At 40.0% G+C, this 24,028-nt stretch overlaps 1 protein-coding gene across 1 annotated transcript in view; it reads right to left on the reverse strand.

Moving 5' to 3' along the window:
- LOC134844878 (uncharacterized) overlaps positions 1 to 24,028 on the reverse strand; it is a 527,221-nt gene that overhangs the window by 15,842 nt on the left and 487,351 nt on the right. Inside the window, exons 2-10 of the mRNA XM_063861698.1 lie at positions 14,517 to 14,771; positions 14,251 to 14,293; positions 14,004 to 14,130; positions 13,566 to 13,688; positions 11,205 to 11,434; positions 10,742 to 11,065; positions 10,446 to 10,575; positions 6,137 to 6,334; positions 5,068 to 5,121 (exon numbers count right to left, since the gene is read on the reverse strand). Coding sequence (XP_063717768.1) covers positions 5,068 to 5,121; positions 6,137 to 6,334; positions 10,446 to 10,575; positions 10,742 to 11,065; positions 11,205 to 11,434; positions 13,566 to 13,688; positions 14,004 to 14,130; positions 14,251 to 14,293; positions 14,517 to 14,763 — 1,476 coding nt within the window. The 5' untranslated portion in view covers positions 14,764 to 14,771. The remainder of the gene's footprint in view (positions 1 to 5,067; positions 5,122 to 6,136; positions 6,335 to 10,445; positions 10,576 to 10,741; positions 11,066 to 11,204; positions 11,435 to 13,565; positions 13,689 to 14,003; positions 14,131 to 14,250; positions 14,294 to 14,516; positions 14,772 to 24,028) is intronic.

The following is a 24,028-nucleotide window of genomic DNA, read 5'->3' on the forward strand; positions in this document are numbered from 1 at the left end:
TTGTCAAATTTCTTTATTCAAAAATCACAAAAGTAGTATCTTATAACTAAAATGATTTGGGTATTCATAATTTGATGCCACATTGGCGACCCACGTGGAAGCCTGACAGCATACCACTCTTGGTTTGCTTATTTCAAACTTAGTGAAATAAACCCTGAAATCAAATGGGAAAATCAACAAATATTTAACCGGAGCAAAATACCATATAGCTTAACCATGAAATTTTTTCGAAATGCATCACTGGTACGTTGAAAAGCTTGAGCATGGCGATAAAAGTGAAGCCAGCATTCGAATATCTAATTAATAGATATATGGTTCTAAAGCTCTCTGAAGATCACTAGTACTTTAAATTTGACCCCTTTTTTATGAAAGTAACCCTTTTTGAGAAACCTGGATCAACAAGAAAAAAAGTTTTTTTCGCTGGGAATTTGAAAAAAAAACTCCACTTCAGAAACTAGAAGTTCCACTTTTGAAAAATCTCAAATTTCAAATTTAAAAAAAGATGCCCTTCAAGCTCTTTGGATTTATGATTGACATTTTGGATTAAATTACACCAATTTAAACAAGCTGGATCAACAAGTAATTAATATATTTCACTGGGTAATCTCATATTTAAATTCGATTTTCGAAATTAGAAGTTGATCACGTTTTTCGTTAAAACTACACATTTGCTGATCGGTAAATTGCCTTTCTTTTAACAAAGGAAATGACGTCAACTGAAAAAACCAAACAGCGAAAAATCAAAAATAAGCGCGAAAAGTTTTCCTTAAAACACAAAATAAAAAATCGCCAAGACCTATATAAGAGTACTCATTAATTACGTTCATTACTCTGAATAAAGCCAGAGCAAAAAGATAAAATTATCTAAAATCCGTGTTGATAAACTTAGAAATGATACTAGATAAAAGTACGCTATCAAGACAACCCGTAGTTACCAGTAATGGCAACAAACAATTTAATTTGAATTTTCCTGAAATTGATTATGTCATCACAAATGATTCGTCAACTTGTTAAGCAAACTGCCCGCTCTAAAACTTAGCCAACAAGTAGTTGCTGGCTAAGTTTAAAATTCGAAATGCTGAAAAGAGCTGACATTTTTTTCTTTGCAGTTGTGACGTTGATTTTTTTTTCAAAAAACAAGTCAGCTGTTCGTTTCTGAGTCCAAGAACCCAAGGAAACAGAAACGAACAACTGACTTGTTTTTTGAAGAAAAAAAAATCTACTTTGCAACATCAAAGAAAAAAAATGTCAGCTCTTTTCAGCATTCGCATGTTAACCACAATTTAAGATTGTCACTTCTGTGACAAAATGAACCTTTGCTTCTCGGCTTTGAACGGGTAGTTTTAAAAAAAAATCAAATATTTTTGAATAAACTTAACAACTTGATTTTCCGGTATCCATACTTTTTTCTGCAAAATCAGGTCGCGGCAGCTTAAGTAGAAAGAATCCAAAAACTGAGTTTCTCGACTGAGCGCATAATCTGAGGGTTGTGAAGTCAAAAAGTTTCCATAAACGGTCAAAGCTTCAAATCTTAAGCTTCAAACCTTTGACTTGTTTGAAGGCCTTACTTCTTTCTGGAAGAATTTGAGCGCAATCTTTTAACATTGGAAAAGAGTAATGAACGCAAGCTAACATTAAAAAAACGCTGGTTTTCTTCAAAAAAACTCAACTTTCGAATTTCAAAGAAAAAAAAATAGATGCCCTTTAAGCTCTTGAAATTTCTAGAACATTTTAAGATTCAAAATCTTTATCTTCAAAATAAATTCCAATTTTGAAACTAAAAATCGTTCAAGTTTTTCCGCCATTTCATTGTTCGTATTTGGAGAGTGCTAACTACGTCACTTTCAGCTGATGAATTTCAATTGTTTCTTGAAAAAAATCAACTTCACAACTTCAAAGAAAAAAAATGTCAGCTCCAGCATTTCGAATTTTAAACACAATTTAAGATAGTCACTTTTGTGATAAAACCAACCTTTGCTTCTCGCAACCGGTTCTATCAATTGAGATTATCATCTCGGCTTTGATATATATTTTGTAATAAAATGGTCAAAAATTCAAAAACTTGATTTTCCGGTATCCATACTTTTTTCTGCAAAATCAGGTCGCGGTAGCTTAAGTAGAAAGAATCCAAAAACTGGGTTTCTCGACTGAGCGCATAATCTGAGGGTTGTGAAGTCAAAAAGTTTCCATAAACGGTCAAAGCTTCATATCTTAAGCTTCGAACCTTTGACTTGTTTGAAGGCCATAACTTCTTTCTGGAAGAATTTGAGCGCAATCTTTTAACAATGGAAAAGAGTAATGAACGCAAGCTAACATTAAAAAAACACTGGTTTTCTTCAAAAAAACTCAACTTTCGAATTTCAAAGAAAAAAAATAGATCCCTTTAAGCTCTTGAAATTTCTAGAACATTTTAAGATTCAAAATCTTTATCTTCAAAATAAATTCCAATTTTGAAAGTAAAAATCGTTCAAGTTTCTCCGCCATTTCATTGTTCGTATTTGGAGAGTGCTAACTACGTCACTTTCAGCTGATGAATTTCAATTGAACTCAAAAAGTGCATTATACCTAAGTGCATCAATATTATAAGACTTTTTCCTGAATAAAAAAAATCAGCAAGACATATATAAGAATCTTCACTACGTTCATTAATCTTAATAAGGGTAGACATTTAACCACTTATTGAACCACTTAGACCTATGATACCAGATTTGGCAAGATAGTTATCGAGAAAAGTCAAACAGAAAAAAAAAATGGTCAAAAAGTTGAAAAAAAATTGACTTTTCCGAGGGCCATAACTTCGTGTTTCAACAAAATTTCGGTATAACCACTTATACAAAAGAGCTTCATATAACCATTTCTTCGGATTGAAACCAAAATCTCAGATATTGGACGATCGCTTTTTTGAAAACTTAAAGAAAGGTTTTTGAGAAAGGTTTAAAAAAAAAAACGGCCAAAACACCAAAAATTTTACTTTTCCGAGAGCGATAATTGTTTGTGTAAAAATTATTGTGAGAGGCCGCTAAAAAAAGGGAAGCTCGCCTGCCGGTTATCTCCATTGATCCCACAAATTCGGATTTGAGAGTTTAATTGTCGAGAACAGTCAAGGAAACAAAAAACGGTCTAAAACTAAAAAAATTTTCTAAACCGAGGGCCGTACCTCTATAAGAATATAAATTTGAGCATAATTGCTTATGCATGGCAGCTTTACAAATCCTTTCTAGCCATTGAAATTAAAATCTCAGTTTTGAGAGTGTAGTTTTTGAAAAAATATGGGTCAAATATTCCCCCATCAGACTTTTTGGCTGTATACATAGGTGTAAAAAAAGAGAGACTGAGCGAGTATGCAGGCACACAGGGGAGTAGACATCTGGATCGGGAAATCGATTGATAACGTTTTTAAAAAATCACTAGAATAAATTTTGAGAAAAACTAGAATTTTTGCAAAAAATAAAAAAAAATTCAAAAAGTTTCAAAAAAAATAAATAAACACAGGCGAAGCTGGGCTTCACACCACTTGCGATATAGAACAATAAAAAAATTGAAAATGTCGCAAAAAACAAGATCTATCAAATTGAATAAGGCTAGTTTTGAAACAAAAACATGCCAAGACAATAGAAGGTGGAATTCGCATCGGAAGATAATCAACCCAGCAGTAACAAAGCCGAAAATCCTTTCGACGGAAACACTTTAAGACGAAAAAAATTCACAAGACTTATGAAAAGTTAACTCCACTTCGACCTTGAAGCACGCAAACACTCAAAATTTTATTTGCTCATCAAATAAAACAGTATGAGGCAACTAAGCTGATATAATATAGGTCGAAACCTATTAAGCCTAGAAAAGAAATAAACAAAAATGCGAAATAAATTAATTACAAATTTTTTCGCTCGTCGAAAGAAGCAATATGAGGCCAGGCTAATAAGCCGATATAATATAGGCCGATGCCTATCGAGCCAAAAAAAAGATAAGAAAACAAAAAAGCCGAAAAAATTGTTGTCATGAAAAAAATTGAACTATAATTTCTACTAAGATTTTTAGGATTTTGTGTGATCCAGAGTTGAGCATCGAAATTATGTTTCCATTGGAACGACTCAAAAATTGGGTCACTAAGCCCATAAAAAGTAGACCGAAAACATTTTGGCAGTAGAAAAATTTGAAGCGAGAAAACAAAAAATTACACGAAGTCAAGGTTGTTGAAATTACAAACAGCAGAGGTAGATCAGAGCACTGAAAGAAACTATTATGAAGAAAAAATTTACAAAAAAAAGCAATTCCACAATTAGGCAACTAAGACAAAACACAAGCAGACAACAATTAGCCGACAATTTTTTCTTGAAACGGACTATTTCCCATTTTGAAAAAACAGGTCCTGTCAGATTCGAACCCAGGACCTTTGCCGTCCCATGCGGATTCGTTACCTCCAGACAGAAAGTACCGCAGACGCAGAGAAATTGGAATTCATTATGAACTAAACCTAAATTTACTATTTCTAATTTAGACCATTTCGTCTAGTACTTGATTGCAATAGCCCTGCTTTTCACGAGGGTAAAAACCCAATCCCATACATTTTGAAAAAACATAAAATCAAACGTTAGCAACGGAACCAAACTTGCGAATTGGAAACAAATCCGGCTATCTCTGAGCCGAAAAAAAAAAGATTTTATAAATAACTTTTAAAGTTTCAAGTCATCATTAAACAAACTACAGTTGCAACTATCAAGATACCTGCTTACAATCCCAGAAAAATCCGTTAAGTAGCAATTAAGCGACAAATATTGATCAAATAAACGAAAATCCGACAAATCAATTTTTACTGGAAAATTTTTTTCAATTGCATACGTACTGGAAAAAATAAGGTCCGGCGGGATTCAAACCCCGAAACTTAAAGTTCAAAGGCGACGGCATTTCATCTAGTTCAAGCGCAAAGGAACATGAAAAGGTTGAGATTCAATAATTAAGCAAATCAAAAACTTGTAAGAAAAGTTGCTGACGGGAAAAAGTCTAGTTCCCGATTACAAGACACAACAAGGAATATGAAAATTGTAACTTTTTTCAACTTCGACTCACAGTAAGGACATCAAAGTTGCCTTCTGTCATGTATATGTCCACCAGGGTCACCATCTAAAACACAGCATGAACGCTTTAAACTTGAACTCTAAATTAAATTACACCGAGCAGATTGATAAATGAAATCGGTTTTAAGGCGAATTGCATTCATATTGATATTGATCCAAATAACACATTAAAAAACGACAAAAAAAATCGTTTTCTAATTAAGTAGCAGACAGAACTGCAAGTGTTCATGAAATTTAAAATTTGATCAAAAGATTAATGGAAATTGATTCAGCTAGATGCTCTCAATCACGGTTGATGTAATATTACTTTTACAAGAGATGTTTTGATGGTTTCATTTTATAATTAAGTTCTTTAAGCTATCAGCAAAAAGAGCATGGCTTGCAGATTTTCAGAACACTAGAGGATCATAGTAGTGGGCGCATTTATGAATTCTCTTCCCATATGCTTTCCTGTTAAACAAACCTTAGCTGGATCCATCTTTGATGATCGTGCATCAAACTTGTAATCAGAAAACAACGAAGCGTTAAGAAAACGTCGTTTCAAACTAATTTAAAGAAGGAAAAATCACCATCATCTATGCTTGTTGCCTTCGGGCGAGGAAAGAGGAGCAACTTTTAAGTGGCTAAGACCTCCACCTTTGTCAAAATTTCGGTAGTTCGAAGCCCACCACGATCCGCAACTACAATCAGCCCAGAAACTTAGCCAAAAAATTGTATGTAGCTTTTATTAGGCAAGGGAATAATAGAGGTTCTACACAAAATGCTGAACAGCTTAACAAAGGCTGTTTTTTTTTAAAAAAAAAACTGGTCCTACTCGATGCAGGACCAACTGTGGGGGAGTGAAGGCAACTTGGACTGAGGGCAAAATTTTCAAACCAATTTTTCCCTACACGGAAATTATAAACATATTGAAAACAAGGATGACTTAAACTGCTTCAATATGATACACCACTTGACTCCAGGTCACCTTTATTAGTGACAAAGTAAAGCACACACGACACTTAAATAAACATTTAATGCTTAAGTGAGTGGAGAAAAGTGTGTTTCTGTGAGTAACCCACCTGTCCAGGCGTGAGTCCCTTGGACTGGAATGCACCCACGTTCTCTTTCACTGCCCGTGGTTGGAACGAGCGAATGTCTGCGACAGTCATGGCGGCCACCATAGTGCCCAGAGTGTACATGTCCACAGATGAAGTGATCCCACTCAGAGGGTTCGGGTACAACTCAGATCGCACTTCAGAGTATAGCCACTCCAAAAGCTAGGGCAAACAATGTTCAAATCAATCGTTTTTTAGCGAATGCATAATATATTTTAACATCGGAGTTCTTGCTGCTATGAACATCGCCGTATATTCAATTTATTTGAAAAATTTTGAATAACCTTGACAATGCAACACAGGAAAAATTGTACCTCGTTAACCCAAGAGAAAGACTGCAAAAAGAAGCTCGGAAAACGACCACACAATAGATGCAATGAAATATAAAATCAAATTCAAACTAAAAACCTCATACTTTTCAACAGGGGCGGAACCAGGATTTTGAGGGGGATGGGGGCGTATTTTCAAAAACTTGGAAAATTTTGATCTTTTTTTAGGTCGACAAAATTTATTTTCCAAGCTCTCCCAAAGCACTAAAAAACTGTTGTTTTAGCCAAATATTTTAGGCCGCACGCGAATTATTGAAAAAACAGGCCAAAAAAGTGTCTTGGGCACTTTTTAGAAATATTTGACCAAAAAATCGCATTATTTTGGCGCGCGCTTCCCCCTCAAAACTAGTATACATTGGCCCCAAAGGCGCTTCTAGAAAAACTTTAGGGTTCTTCAGCCAAAAATGGAGATCTCAAAAAAGTGCAAGGGGGACCTTTTGGGTCGGCAGGGGGTACAGTACCTGAGGGAGGGGGGGGGGGGGGTGGTTTACGCCCCCCTAATATCCTCTTCTGCTTTTAAATACCAACCCGGTCCCTACAGAAAAACAGTTATTTATTTAAACCACGTGGCCATGAAATAGTTTGCAAAGAACTTTATTATGTGAGGCGAATTAAACGCATAAGATTGACACAAAACTTATCAAAAAATGACTTTTGTCTACTAAAAGTAGACCGACCGAAACGACTCTGGTCGCTGATTAAAAAAAATCAAGAAAATTGTAATTGAAACATCTATATCTTTCCTCAGAAAATGAATAAACTCACAAAACGTCAAAACTTGCTTCGCACTTGTTATGATACAAAAAATGATTGACTACTATTAGTGCATGGAAAAAAAATTATACAAAATTATTTACACTAAAAACTCAATCGAATCAGAGTTAAAAATGTTTTATACTAATTTCAATGATAAAACACAAAGGCGAAGCTGCAGGTGGAAAACAGTAACGAGAAAACGGCAAAAAAGCAGCCCTGGCCTGGTCAAAAAGTGACAAAAAATACTATACTGAAGTAATAAAAATACTGAGATGCCGGAATCGAAACCCCCCGACATCGAGATAAAGAGTCTGACGTCCTAGCATCTGCGCCATGGACGCTTCATTCGCATCAAAGAATGGCGCAAGACACCTTCTTGGCTGCGGGCTCAGGAGACGCAAAGTGGGTCCCCAGGATTACGCTGGAAGGGAAGCAGTTAGAATACAACCCCAATCAAAAATTCCTTGGTTTCTTGGTGCGAACTTAGACAGGACGTTCCCTTTTCAGCCGTACATAAGGACAAGGTGACGAAGACTGTGGAGGAACGGTGTCGGGCGCTGGCTGTTCTTGGTGCCTCCGACATCGGGTGGAGAACGGAGCATCTCAGGAAAGTGTTTCTTGCGACACAGAAGAGTGTGCTCAACAACCCAGCACCTGGTTGGCAGCCTTGGATCTAGGGGACCAAGCTTGACAAACTGGACCGAGCGCAGAACAAGGCCCTGAGAAGAATCACTGGACAGGCCTGTTTTACCCTTGTGGAAGCAGTTAGACTGGAAGCCAACGTCCCTAGCCATTAAGCCAGAAGCCGACTTCTCACCGCGGTGTCCTGTGAGAAAGCTAAGCGAGACCCCCTTGAGCACCCCAGAGAAGTGGCCAGTAGACAGGGGCCCCCTCACAAAGTAGCGAGAAGCAACTGGAGAAAGCATGCGAGGAGTGGAAGAGCAGCTACTGGTAGAGTTGTAGAACAAAGAAGTCACGGGAATTGAAAAACCCCCTTGAATCGACCGAAGAAGGAATTCGGAAGCTATGAATTAGTTGCATAGAGAGAACCGGACGAAGGAACGAGCGGGGAAAGCGTTGAAAATCGTCACGGAAGAAGAAGCGGACGTCATCTACGCCAACGGGTCAGCAGTGGCTGGAGCCAGCAGAGCAGAGGCAGGGGTGGTAGCAGAGCAGAGGCAGGCGAGCTAACGTCTTCGTATGATGACGAAAGGGAAGTGATGAGATGTGCGAGCGAGTGGATTAAAAATAGCTTGGCTGACATCCGGACGATCCTGATTTGTACGGATAGTCAATTATCAGGAATTAAGAAACAGGCGATTAACAACAGATCGAAGGACACTGACGAGCTAAGGAACAAACTGGAAGAAGCGGAGGTGAATACGAAGATCCAGTGGGTACCGAGCCATGTTAACATACCTATCAACGAGATGGCGGACAGAATAGCAAATGAAGCCACCAGTAGTGAAAACCGCCGCAGCCGGTGTCTCTGGCGGCGGCGAGGGCTAGCATCAAAAGTCTATCAAGGACGGGCACCCTCACACCCCGGAGTTGTGGCTGTTTATAGCAAATACTCGAGATAGAAAAGCCATCAAGACACGGAAAGACGCAATAACACTGGCCCTGGTCATCCTGCAGGACCATTCAACCGACCCCAGGTGTAGAAAATGCGAAGAATTGCCTTGCATGCTCCGGCACGGCAGCAGTCCGATTCGAACTATTCGGTACGAGGGATACCAGTCTTTAACGATGGCATTGGCAAGACTACACTTCCATATCAACAACAACAAAAGACTGGCGACCAATAAACTAGATACAAAGATATAATGCTATCCAGCAACACTAAGCCAGATATAAAGCTACAACATCAAGTGCTACCGAAAAATCTTATTTTTACTTGGGTGGAGAATAGGTAGATTCATAATATAACACTACACTAAACTCACTCGGTTGCATAAGTAACATTCAGAATGTTAGAAAATGTGAAATCTTCAAGAACACCGTTCTGCAGGAACTGAGCCGACAAAAACAAGCAGACAGACAATAAAAGCCAAAAAAATTATACCCACCTAGGCCTTTCTCGTTTTTAGCAGGGATTTTAACAATGTTAAATACACATAACTAATACTGATCCTTTAAGAAAAGCGAAGAAGCTGCTTCGCAAACAAGCAAAAAACGGCAAAAATAGTTAAACATTTAGCCCTCGACCGTCTCACGTCTCTTCATCAGCGCATTGATCAATTCTCATTCTACAAACACTAGCCACCAAAAAGGCAAATACAAGAAATTTAAATGCCAAGGCTTAAAATAAAAACTTTGAAATGCAGTGGAGTTGCTCCCCAGACCAAATGGTAAAGAATAAAGACCTCATCTGCCCCATGGTCGCTTAAAACGTCAAAAAAGAGGCGAAGCTTCGCAAACACTAGCGAAAAACACGACTAACCACTCAGCCACGCACTCTAAACCACTGTCAAACACTAGTCACGAATAAAGCAGCTACCAATGCGATTCAGCAATGTAAGCACTAAATACAAATAGACACAATTTCGCGAGTAACAGTTTGGAATATATCAAACTGAAGGCATCCACTCCACACTAACTTTGCATATAACAAATCGCAAAGCCACATAATGTATAAATTACGCATTTCAAAAAATTGCGAGATATATTGAGTTAAAAAATTGGCACTAAAATTTGCGACTTATGTTAGAAAAAAAGAAGGTTCTAAATAATACGCTAAGCTGACGCTAGCGTAAACACTAACCACTTATACAGCAGATATAACAGATTACAAAAAATGACACAGAGGCGAAGTTGCAGTTCGCATACACAAGCAAAATTATGACCGACAACGCTATTGGAAAAAACTGAATGAGTAAAACCTTGAGCCTATAACAGAAGCTTTGCTTGTGTAAACACTTTTATTTGCCAGTTAGGTTTGAATAAGAGTAGACTTCGTAATATGAAATCACACTCGTAATTAAAACAATGAAACGTTTTCACGTGCAAATTCTGTACACAAATTTCTTTCCAGAGACAAAAGTCTTGTACCTGTTGAAAACCTCTTGCTTACTGCAAGGGTAAAAACCTTAAATGCGAACTTAAAAAAGAAGAAAAGCGTTAATGAAAATGCGCTGCTTAAATTCTCGACTTTAGACCTTTACAGAGAATATTTTGATTTGGCTTACCAGAGGATCATTTGTCTGGTCCGAAATTGCGACAAGTGAATTTTTGGTCAGGAGAGCATTCATAAATATATCGTCAAAGCGATGAGTTTGAATCAAGTCAATCGTCAGGAATCTATTCAGCTGGTTCAATCTAAAGCAACATTTTATGATCACAAGATACTTTTGAGAAAACCAATTCTGAATCTCCATTTTTATCCCGTAAAAGCGTGAACTCGAACGGTTATAATTATTTTTCTAGTAATGATACAAAACTGAGAGCACTTTATACGTTCTTTCTCGTATCAATGATCACTAACCGAACAAAGAACTGGTCGTTATAGTCACTAGACTGAGATGTCTCGAATATCTGCTGAACGATGGCCGAACCTCGCTGCCAGTCCAGATCCACCGAGCTCAACTCGTCAATCATCGGCCACAACTCGTTGAATCGGAACCTGAGTAGGTACGAAGGCTTAACACAAGAGAACATAGGCACAATTTTGTCCTTGAGGTTATCGTATCCTGGAGGGTTCCACTGGTCTGCTTGAGCTGCAATGTTGTTGTACACTGCGAGAAAGAGAGACGAGCAAACACCTCTGTGTCTCAGCCAATCAGCGGTCGTTCCAGGAAAAGAATCAATTCTAAACAGTTTGAGCATCACTGAAAACGACTTTTTTTTTCTGGTAGGATTACGATCAAATAATCCTAAATCACTTCATTTGGCAGAGAAAAAACTAGATATTGAAACAAAAGAACGTAATAACACGAACAAGTACTTACACAAGGGCAGTTTTTCCTTCTGCATCCGTTGAAATTGATGTCAAGAAACTACGAGCCATTGTTAGGGTCAAACCGGGCAGGAACTGCTTGAGAGGTTTCATCTGGTCCAGAGGCAGTTCAAATAGTGAGTCATAGGGAACCAGGCGCTGGTCCAAAGAGGAGTCCCTCAGCTTCCACAGAAGCACTCCACACCTGACAGAGTCCACGCCAAACAGTTCTTCGTTATCCCTCTAAAACCCATTCTTCGGAAGGATAGAGAAAACGCAACATATTTTACTACCTTTAGAACACTCCTCGCTCTTTTCCACTCATCACCTTTTGCCAAACGTTCAAAACAATTTTTCAGGACACGGGAAATTTTCGATTGCAACTCGAACCATGACTGGAAGATCTTACATATCATTACCATTTGATTTTGACCGACGTTTTCTTGTGCTGCATGAATTTGCTTGGAAAAAACTCAATCCCGGAAAAGCCAAACCTCTTCATATAGTGTTCAAAACAAGAACCGAAATAAATTGAATCTCCGAAAAAAATCGCTGAAACATTAAATTCTTGAAGAGGGATTTGAACCTTTTAACAAAATAAGCACAAAAAGCAACGCAGAACTTCACAACCTAAGTGATACAAGCAAATATACCAATCTTCAGAGAAAAGTATTTGAAAAGAATAATCTAGAAATAACCCTTGAAAACAAACGTTAAGCCGGATTCTAAGCCCGACTTGGAGATGAGGATTCATCCCCTTGCATCCACGATTGCTTGAAAAATTAATACAGAGGCCGAGCTGCGCATCGCAAACACTAGCGAGAAAATGACAGAAAAGCAGCTATATAAAGTGAACAAGGTTAAAGTAGAAATAAGCCTCGAATTAGTAAAAGTTTAGCAAAATGTCGGATTCAGACCTGCGACCTCGAGATTCCGATTTTCACGTCCTTTCCTCTCAGTCACGGACTCTTAACAATCGGCAAACACTAGCCGCAAACAAAGCAGAGAACAGATGCTATGGAATTTCCAATGGTACAGATTGTGATAACTATTAGCAAAAATGCCCGCGATAAGCTCTTTTATTAGCGAGTTAGCTTGGAGAAAAAAGAAAAGTCGTAGTAATTCACTACGCTCGCTAAATTAAATAGCAAAACTAATACATCAATAGGTAGGAAAATGTATGAACAAAAACATCGAAACTTATCTTAGCGTAACTTGAGCAAATTACAAATTTCATTTGATTTTTAAAATATAAACCAAGTTTTTCTAGACAATTTAACAGTGTTAATTAACTCAAGAAAAGACAAAATTCTGATGTCGAAAGTTAAAATGAAAATTTGAGCGCAAAAAATCTTCAGACGTCTTCATGAAAGAAAAATCTCACGCAAATGAGTGAAGGATCTATATGGCTTAGGGAACCATCAAATTGAATCCGTGATTCGGATTCAACAAAAAAGTTGTCGCAGGTCCGAGAAAAATTTGTCAAATTTTTACAGAAATTACCTGATACAAAGGCTGAAAGAGGAATCTGATTAGATTGACCTCGAAATTGAATATCACCTGTTCGAAAGTCATTTTAGCTATTAATGTTTTCCACTCATTCGTGCATTTTTCCACTTAATTTAATTGTCCCTTTTCGAAAAAAAAAAACAGATTTTATACAAAAATGAAAAAAAAAAACGTTTTTCTGTAGCAATTTTTTCTCGATTTCATAAATTAGGGGGTCGGAACCATCTGTGCTACTTGGACAGCAACCAGCTAGCCTTGTTAAACTGAAAAAGTCCTATTACTCTCGTATCAGGGAAAATTGTTTCGTAACGATTTCTTCAACATACAAAAAAAACTAATTGAAAGCAGACTTATGCAGCATATTCTATTAATTGAAACTGGAAAACATATTTCGAAACTAAGTTTTGCACTACTTGTTATTCAAAATTTGAATGAACTAATCCAAAGAAAAACCTCAATACAATTGCATGCTACTAAAGCTAATCGATGTTTCATGTTTTAAAAACCGAACTGAAACTACAGGTTGTTTTAGATAAACTTGAAGTAAAAGATCAACTAAAATCGAACTTTAAAACAACTATTTGAGCTGAGATTCAATAATTATACAAGTTAAAATGGGCAAAGTTCTCACGAGTGAATGAACTATGCGAGCAAAGTTTGACAGGAAAAATCCTAGCTAATCGCAAGCAAGAGTTATTAATTACTTTAACTCTTGGTACATCCCTGCCTTCGCTAAAAAGAGCAGAAAAGATGTCCAGCGCCCAGTTGTTACAACTTGCCTTTTCAAGGGAAATGATGTAATTTTGTACCACAGTCTTCAATTCCGCTGTTCACACTATTTGAATTGATTGACCGGAAAACTCACCGTGCTAGGAGGTTGTTGAGCCAGACGTCGTTGTATCAAGTGATTCAGACCCATGACTCCCGCCATTCTGCTCTGCACTGCCCTATCTTGTTGTGCAATGGACATGGATGATATGAAGGCATCCTGAATTGTATTTCTGACTAGTACCAGATTATAATAACGAACAGAAATAAGCCAAAAAAAATAAAAAGGCAAAGGCAATGGTTGTTTCTGTCATTGTTTAGTGTCTGTATTTATAATCAGTTCCGTTTTTTGATTTTCAGTTCTGATGATGATAATAAAATCGAAACGCGTCAAACTTTGATGTTTTCTAATGGTTTAATATTTTTATGCTCTAATTATTTATTCCTACACTTATTTGAACAATTAGACGTTTCATAATGATGAGGATTCATAGAAAGGTTCAATGTTTTAACCCAAATCTGAAGCAACACCCACCGACAACGATGCCATAATCAGGTTTGACATCAACAGAAAGTCTTCGTCCGCTACCGCCGAAGTTCTTATTTTGTTGAATAGCGCATTAGAAATAGACAGCGGAACCAGATCAAGTGCCTTCTCCGCCCTAGATAAAGCAATTAATTATCAATTACACGGGATTAATAATAGTCTAAATTCGAGTTTGATAAGTATTGACTTCAAAACAAAATACTTCAAAGATTTTGAAAAACTGAAATATTCTAACTGGTTGAAGAACAGCTTATTATTCTGCCTGGCTCCAGGAAGACCTAAACACGCAAACCAGGTTTTTTTAAATGCTAAACTATTAAATTATTACATGAACATAAATTTACTATTGCAATCCAAAACTCCTATTAACAATAAGAATAAATTATCAATATACACATTAACTTCAACTTATTTCATTACAATTCAACTTCATTTAATTTCCCATTTAGTTTTCGATTCTCCGTTACTTCAACTTTAAAGGCAATAGTAAAGCCTAATTACCATCAAGCGTCGCAGGTACTGTTTGTTGGCCATTAAAGTTAGGATCATACCCTAATTCAACCCAGGTCATATCTATTGGCGCGTTGTAATTCATGTTCATTGGATCAAACCGATTAATGAAGGGTCTGGTTGTGGTTGAAGTTGATGTAATTGTAGTATCGTTTGCTGATCTTTTTACATAAGCATTCACTCCCAGGCCTACTATGCTTAAATAGGTGACAAACCGCATGAATAGTAAGGCCTCCATTTCGACCTGGAAAAAAATGCGTTGAAATATTGATGTTTTTGAAGGGTCAATTAAATTGGGCCCTTCCGTCATGCGACGGTGCGTGCACAAGTGGATAAGTATTGCGTGTTTAGGTCAATTAGATGTGATTGTTGTTCTAGTTGGTATCATATCAGTTGTGTAAATATTTCTCTTAGCGACTCTAAGAAAACCCAATGGTTTCAGTGTCCTTTATGCGTTGATGTAAAATCTGTTAATAAAGCAACAATAAGTAATGATTTAAAGCTAGACAATTATGTTAATACAGCAATCTCAAACGTCCGAGTACTCAAGAGAGTACCAAAAGACTCGCGTGTTCCCTTGGCGGAAAGTCTGTCGGACAAAATAAATGTTATCGTCTACAATGTAGAAGATGTTGCAAAATGGCTAATTTTTTTTAACGTCGTTCTTGCTTTTTTGGAACAACCGAAAAGAAGTGGACGCAAACAGACCACAAGCATGAGCTCTTTGATAAATAAAAAAATTCGAGCAAATGACGTGTCACTTCCAAAACCCCATCCTCAAGTTTCAAGCCCGCCTCTGAGTGACCTCGAGCAGAGAATAAAGTTAATAAGTAGTAAGCTTGATGAAGGAAATGTAAAAGGGAGGATTAAGGCTTGCTGCTTCGGATGACAAAATTGCTCCTTTTTCAACTGATAACTATCAAAAATTGTTGTCGAAGCACCCTCAGCGAGCCAAATTTGCAGCTCCAAATCCAGCAAAGTTGGATAGTTTTTTCGTAACCGATTTCGACCTATACAAAGCGATAATGTCCTTTCCGAACGGATCAGCAGCAGGTTCTGATAAAATAGTTCCTCAAATTTTTAAAGATCTTGTTAGTAAGCCGAAAGGCAGTGCAGGACTTCATTTTCTGAAATCGCTTACTAAGCTGATAAACCTCATTGGAGATGGCAAAATACCGGAACCACTAAGACTTGTAACATTCGCCCGGAAGATACATATCGACGGATAACAAAACTAAGTCTTAAGACGACTGGCTAGCGTCTAAACAGAGCTTTGCATGTTTTTCACCGTCTCTACCAAGCCAGTACTTTTCGGTGGTCTTTCTTACATCGGGTCGACAAAAACGTTACTGCTCTCCGGCTTCGACCAGAACGCTCAAATTAACTGAATTACATGCAAAAATAGTGAGCTCATGGCTGGGTCTCTGTATCCCCAGACCACGAGGTCACTCCTAAAAACAGGGCTACTACTTATCATATTACTATTGTTTTTGTTCAGTAGATAAAAATCATCATCTCCATCGAAGATGGATCAACCCTTTCCCCCACCCCTAGCTTCTCATCCTTATCAAAACGAATCCAGTTGTTAATTAAATTCAATTCAGGACATGACAAGAAGCTAAAAGTTTATATAAAAGGCTAAAAGTTCCAGTCCCGAAACCCTTCCGGATTCTTGAATCCAGTGAATCAAGCTCCTCAAGTTCAATTTCACACCAATCCGGAAGGCTGATTCTCACCCTTCACCGTTGTTGGCAACGGCCTTGCAACTATTGTAGCAGCACAATAGTTGCAACTTGGAACGTTCTCTGCTATTGTAGTTCGTTGTTGTTTTTCTTTAATCTCGATTTTCGTTCTGTTCGCAATCACAGATAAAGTTGTTCTGTTTTTCACTCGCTTTTTGTTAAAATGGCCGTTTCAGCATTTCTCAGAAATGTGACGTCATCATTCGAATTTTTGAAAATTTAAAATACTAGAATATTCTAGCCCTCACCGTTTGGCTAAACGTTCCAATAACGTCGCTAATCCTTCGAAATCATCAACTCGGAAGGCTTACTGCTCAAAATTCGAATCCTGCATAAATTGCATTTTGGCCATTCTGGTCGAATGTCACATACTCCCCGGACAGTCCGGTCAATGTCCTCATTGAATCGCGCAATGTTCTAAATGGTTACAGTGTCATCGAACAGAATTTACAAAATGCACGAAATTACTTTTATCTACGTCACATCGACTCACTGCAGAATATAAATGGCATCATACTACATCACTATAGCCTTCAAATTCTTTCATTAATCTGCACATTGAGGATATGACTTAAGATAAAACATATTTTCTGACTTCCAGTGTCAATGTCCCGATTGAAACTTTTTCTCCTATATTTAAAAGGTGTTGGCTTGCAGGACAGTCCTGCCAACCAACAAGCTAAAATTATCCTACTATGCTCCTTCCCTTCGGAAATCTTGCTTGTTTATTGTCCTGAATATTAAAACCAAGAGACCTTGTGGTTAGAAAGAACAATGCAACAACCTCCCTCCCCAAGAAGTTACTCAAGTTTCTCATGTCACCACAAAGTGATCAGTCTTCCTAAGTGATTAAAAACAATCATGCAGGCTGGAATATTTAAATATACTCTTCCCTCAAGCCTTTCTATATAAATAATAAGTGAGTGTCTCTAAAGCCACATCAACTAAAACCAAAATGCAAATTTATAAATGCAACAATTTCAAAACTCAACTAAATGTTTCAGTTTTCAATTACAACTTGGTTGCTTGGTTTCTCACTTGAGTTTTTCACACACATAAAACAATTCTGAGTTTTAACTTTTCTTCATCATCCCTTTGTTCTCTTCTTTTTTTTTCGTCATTTAGAAGTTCTAAAACTTCTAAATTCTTCTAATTTTCTTTCTTGCCGCCTCTTGTTTTCTCGACCATTCGTCAATGCTCCATTTCCTCCTCCTGTGACGCTGACTCCGCACTCTCGGTTTCCGTGTCTTGTAGCACGTCATTGACTATCCTGACGCTGTTGGAAGCCGTCCTCCAACACTTCTGCTCTTCCACCCTCTGTTTACAGCAAGGTAGGGGATCCACGTTTGATTCTCTGTTTCTACAGAAGCTGTTGTGGAGACACAACGTCACGTTTCTCTCCAAATCTTCTTTCAGCATCTCTGCCTTCTCATTTCCACTACGCTCGCTCGTCCTGGAAATTCTTTTCACAGCGGTGGTCACTGCATTCCGATGGGTCACGAAAGCTCGCTTGAAAGCTCCTGTCCCAATGTCCAGCTGATATTCACTGTACACTCTGCCATGTTTCGACATATGCTTTTTCGCATACTCGTACAACCAGGCAGTCAAGTTAGCTCTGAACCATGGCATCAATCGTTTTCTTGCCCATATCTTCTTCACTTCCATCGGAATGTTTAGAACTTTGCACATTGTCTCAAAAAGATCTAAATCTTTTAGACAATCTAATTTCTGCAATTGTTCTCTCGTCGGTGCCTCCTGTCTATTATTTTCTCTCACATGAGCTTCCAGCCATCGTATCGCCATCATAACTCCCACTATCACTATTGTTATGGGCTGTGATGAATCTGGTAAACCCATGGAGAGCAGCTCTCCAGAGTCCCAGATCAACACCAAATTACTACGCTTGGGATACCACCAGGTCTGCAGCAAGCAGTGGCAAGGAAACTCGTCATGTGTCAACATGATGCTCCTCCAATTGCGTTTTCCTGAAGCTTCCAGCAATGGTTCCACTTCCATCATCACTCGGTGGATTTCATCATTCTCATCTACTGCATTGTAATCTGTGACAGTTGATCCTCTCTGTTTCTGTTTTTCAAAGTCACTGAAGTTCCCGCTCACATATCCCATGAACTTCTTTCCTAGTATTGACTCCAACTCCTCTTTGGTTCTCTCTGGAACTGCTGAGAACATCTTACATAGTGACTCGTAAGACTTTTCAGACATTCTCGCCAATCTCACGCACTTTGGCACTGAGAAAGCTTGATCCACGATCGTTCTTGTACTCTTCACGTCCACAGCCACAAAATGTACAGGGTATCTGCTCTTGCACATTGGAGCCAACGTTGAACCCACCAAATATCGTGCTTCTGATGGTCTACAATAAGTTTCGCTGTGTCTGATGTTCATCTCTGTTTCGATTGCTTCCCTCCATTTTCCTATATACTTCTGCTCAGTCTGCAGAACTCCTGGGAATACTTCTACGCTGATGGCTGTGACCATCTCATGTTTCTGTTCTAGATTCAATAGTGACTCTAAAGAACCAAACATGCTGTAGAATCCTAGTGCTGTCACTAGATTCACATCGGTTCCTCCATGGCAATCTGCTATCAGTTCCGTTTCCGTTCTTGCTTTCATCACTACATTTCCAAACAATACTGTCAACTGCTTGTGTTGTTTCTCCAGGGTTTTCACACAGTCTAGACTTCCACAAACGTGACCCTCTAGTCCACAGACTTCCGCCAGACAGCTACCAGGTTTGACCCAGTCTTCTGGTCCCCAGCCAGGCAACTCCACTTTATCTTCTCCTTTGCTCTTAGAGGCTGTTATCATCACATTATATATGATGTTGAGGTCACGCAGGTTACAGTCCGCATTCAGTTCCCTCTGTATGTCTTGTGTCGCCCGTAATATTGAGTCAGCGTTGGGACTAGGACACCATGATGGCTTCATCAATTCCCACACTGCCATCAAGCTCGTTCTCAGTAATTCATCTGAGAATCCCAACCCAAATTCCACTCTCTTGTCGGATTTTGGTACTGAAGGTGCAGTCACCTCTTCTTCCAAGACCAGTCCCAATTTGGCCTGTGGATTGTTAACGCTCTTGATCGTTACAATTCTGGACGTCCAGAACCTTAGTAACACCGCCTGCTCATAATCAAAGAAGCAATCACGTATGTCTTCACTCAGGAAAGGATTGTACGCTATCCCTATGATCCCGGACACATAGCTATATGGATTCTTCTTGATCGATCCACAGTATTCACTGGATTTCGGCAATGCTCCCATAGATTCTTTAGTGAGCCTCAACTCCTTGTTTGAGAATCTCCTGATCTCGTCTATCTTTTTCATGGGTTCCAATTCTTCAGGTTCTTTCATGTTCACCCTCATCGGTTTACTTTGCTGCATATCCAGCATTGCTAGTAAGAACATGGCTTTCGTTCGCTCATCGCCTTCCCTTAACATTTTAACACAAGTGTTTAATGCAGGTACTGAAATCTGCTCTATCAGGAATCGAATGAAACAGAGAGCGTCTCTCCGCTTTGCACACGCTACTGCTGCTCCCTCCTGGACTATCAGATCCCTCAGATTCGTCATAAGGAAAACTTTTTCCTCCTTTGATCTCTTCCTTTCTTCTGAATCATATTCTTCGCGAGTCAGTCCCATCATGCACCAGGCGAGCCTGAGTTGTAATTCTGTCCTTACGTAAGGTACTGCCACGAGAGCATGTATTCTTGGCGTAGTCCTCATTTCTTCTTCGAAATACCTCAATACTACTGCTTTCCATGGAAGGCTCACTAACTGCTCGATCGTCTCCGCCTCTACGTCAGACGACGCCAAAGTTCCATACGCCTTCTGCTTGAGGGTGGTGCCTTGTAACATCACTTCCAGATAACCCTCCATGGCTTTTTCGTCTTCCAGGGCCATTACATACCCTCTAGCCGAGTTCCGGTATTCCAACATCTCCATGTATCCACCGGTGGGTTCATCTATCGACACTGTCTCCGACACTGTTAGTCGGTTGTATTCCACTGGTGTCAGTTGTCCTGCAACACTTCCTTTTCCATGATTCATGGGAGATGGTTTGAAGTCCCTCATTTTACTCTCTCCACATTGACTGAGTATTTCCATTTCTAAAGTTGCTCCAGTCAGAGTGCGGTCACTCCTTTTGGATTTATAACCGGTTGACTTTATCCCTGCCATGAGAATGGGTGGCACCATCGCTATATCAGTTAATATTCTATCTGTGCCGGACAATTGATAATCACCTTGCCCCAAATCCATAACTTCTTCGACTCGCTTCCTTTTCGCTGAGTTACCAACTTTCATCGATATTTCTGAATCCACTTTCGTCTTTCCAATTCTCCTCGGCATCACTCTGCTGCCTAACTTCATTTTCATCGCATTGATTTTATCAATCACCATTTTTGATCGCATCGTTCCTCTCCTGGTCCTTGACAGGTACACCACCTCTCCTTCATTGTCCTGTGGTGTCATCTTGATGGGAGAATTCGCTTCACTCTCATCAGTGGCTGAGTCGATCAATAACTCACTCAGTCTCCCTTCACACTCATCAAGCTTGTCAAGTACTTCTCTCATCAAGGGTTGATTGAGACCTGTTTTGAGAATGGACTGGGTCCCATAGCTCTGAATCACAGTCCAGACTTCTTCCATGAACGCCACTCTGTCCAGCTTACATCCCGTCCTACTCTCGTGGTCTCGGTGATGTACTTCCCATTCTTCTTCGGGCAGCGTTCCCAAGAAAGGTACTCTGGCTGAGGCCTCTATTCTTCTCCTCCGAGGTGATTCCATGAGGATTCTCTGATCGTTATTTCTTGTATTGCCAGGAGAGCTGCTCTCCGGCAAATTTCGTTTCATCTCCTCAAAGGCTGACGGAGGTTCCAGTGTCGAGATGCCTTCATCCGCTGGCTCAGTCGTTTCCAACGTGTCTGCATTATTCTCAAGATCACTGAAGATATTGAAATCCAGGCTGGATGTTCCTCCTGTCGATGCCCTGTCGTCCTCCCCACCAGCTTGATCTTGTTGCATGGGTTCTTCAGTCTGACGGTTTCCACCCTGTCCGTCATCTCCTTCTGACTTGTCCCTATTCGAGTTCGATGGTCCTTGTTTGTCATTGTCAGCTTCTTCCTGGAATCTCGGTATGAGCAATGTACCGGCTGATTTATCTTCCTCTTCTCCATGGACCACTTTGATTTCTTCGCAGCCGAAGGGTGCTACAAAAATTCTCGTCTGCAATACTCCCGCAGCTTTCATCTCTTTTCTCACACTGGTCAGGATTACTGAGGCTTCAGGCAATTCAGTCCTGCATCTCATCCTGATTGGAGCTAAGCCTAGTCCCCTCCATTCCTCATCAAATCCTTCAGGCTTGGGAGTAGCAGCGTTGCTTATTCGCCTTCTCGTCGCTTGATCCGTGTACGCAAATCGTGTGTACTGTAACACGGCGGCATTTCTCCCCACGAAGTATGGATCCATCGTCGCCGAGAAATTCCCTACTCTCCTTTCATTGGTTTCGAATGCTCTCAACCTAGGAGTTTGTACTACGGAGACTGCTCCGAGCAACATCCTTCTTATCAGAGGGAATTCAGGGATTGCTTCGGGTAGCTTCTTGTAATCGCCCCAGTCCTTCGTCTCTTCTCTCACCTTGTGATACGCTGCTGTGAGACGAGGCACTCTGGTCATTTCACCATTCGTTTTGTCATAGGGCCTCAGATTCCAAAGCTTTGGAAACACCTCGATGTGCCCTCTTTCTACTTCTCCCATGCGGTCACAGAAGTGATCGTCAAAATTGATGACTGTCATCTCTGGCTCCGATATTTTCGCAAATAACAGATCTTCACTCATGAGCTCTCGCAATGCGTGCTGCTCACACCAGTTCAGTGTACTACCGTCCACTGCCGATATGAGGTTCAGGTGCAACACCGACCTCCTATATGCTTCCACTTTAACGTCAGGGAACGCAAAGGTGACTGCTGGTCCATAGATCACTGTCACGAACTCCGTGACTCCTCTGATCAGCGCCAAGGGATCGATTCTCATAGCTAAGCTCAAATCTGTTAACAGCGGCATGCCTCCAACATGTCGTCTAACATCTTCCTCTCTTTCAATTGTCTCGTCTTCTCCGGTTCCAAAGCGATTTTGCTGCAAGAGATACTGGATAAGAGTGTGTCTCAGGTCTTTTATTTTGTTCCACGAGTCTGTGGATTTCTTCATATCCAGATTCCTCACTCTCTCTTTCATCTGCTCTGGACAACGTGCCAGTTTCATCAGTCCTCCCAAGTTTCCGTGGGTTATTGCGATCAATGTCAGAAGTCCATCTAGTCGCAGGTTCTGTATTCCATCCGTAAGCAGTATCACCGGTCCTTTCACGAAATTCTCCGCTCCAAATGTCACGAACAGGGCTATTAATTCCACTATCGATACTTTCACTACCGCTTGGAGGAATTCCTTTATCAAGTAGTGCGAGACTTTCGGGTAGACTTTTGCCAAGAAGGACGCGGTCCATCCGGCTCCCAACCCTTCTAGCATGCTGTCTGTCCTTTCAAATCCCTCCTGTCCTTTCACTTCCTGGGTCCAGAAGGTTTCCAGAGTAATCTGACACATTCTGTTCACGAACTCAGCTGTCTTTTCTCCGGCATTTTCCGCCAGGTTCACCTCCTTCAACAAGTAGGCGTGTATCTTAGTGATCATTACTGGGCCTTGCTGAAAAGCATCTGCACCCAATGCCGCTACTCTCGGATTCAGGTGTAGCCACTGGTTTGCTTCCGGCTTGGTTCTCAGCACCATCGCTTCCAGATGAGCTCTCGTCTCCAGTGAATTCTTTCTTCTCGTGTCTTCACTCGCCACTTCCATTGCTCGGAACCACAAGTCGTTGGACATCGCCGTGATCACTCGATGGTCGTCATCTATTCCTGGTTTCAGTTTGAGTTGCCGACTGAAGTTGGACAGTTCCAACCCCAGCACTTCGTCCAACACCAACATGTGTAGCGCGTGGTCCTTGAACCCTCTCATCGCGTTTGAGATATCTGACCATACTGCAGGCATTTCAGCCTTAAGTGGCCTCAGGTTCTCCATTTCTATCATGCGATTCGGGGCTGATATGATCACATCATATTTTCCCTCCGAAAGTAAGGCTACCATTGCATACACAAATTTCAGTCCATCCGGGAGATATGCATATCCCGGAGACAACGCAAATACTACTCTCAACGTCACTTTATTGAATGATCCCTCCTTTGTCGCGTCTACCACTTCACCCATTGACTCCAGGATGTCTTTTATCGCTGGCCATACTGCGTTTTCTGCTGTTGCAGGATCTCTGAGCCTGCTCAGAAAACCTCTACTGTGTAGATGGTCATTGATGCCAGCAAACACAATTGTCATCGGGTTCATTTCTGTCTGCCTTTGTACCCCTATAGCCAATGACACTGATTGCAATAGGTCTAGGTCAACTGCGGCCAGCATTATGACGTCCGGCCAAAACAAAGACTTAGAGGTGTACACGAACTCTGAATTCGCTACTACCATGATTTTGGCCTTCCTCATCTCTGCTTTGTCGTAGGCGGCGAAGATGGTCTCATCTTTCTTTATCGCTGTCAATCCGCCATATCTCTGGGCATCACCATCTTGGTTCACTAGTTTTGGGTACACTCTCTCCTTCACATGACCAGGTGGTGTCGTCAATTGCCTAAATATCTTCACGTGTTGTCCAATCGGCGCTCTCGCCGTCAGGAATCTTCCTGGCCT

The sequence above is a fragment of the Symsagittifera roscoffensis genome, chromosome 4 (genome assembly GCF_963678635.1).
Source record: "Symsagittifera roscoffensis chromosome 4, txSymRosc1.1, whole genome shotgun sequence".
Lineage (NCBI taxonomy): Eukaryota > Metazoa > Xenacoelomorpha > Acoela > Convolutidae > Symsagittifera > Symsagittifera roscoffensis.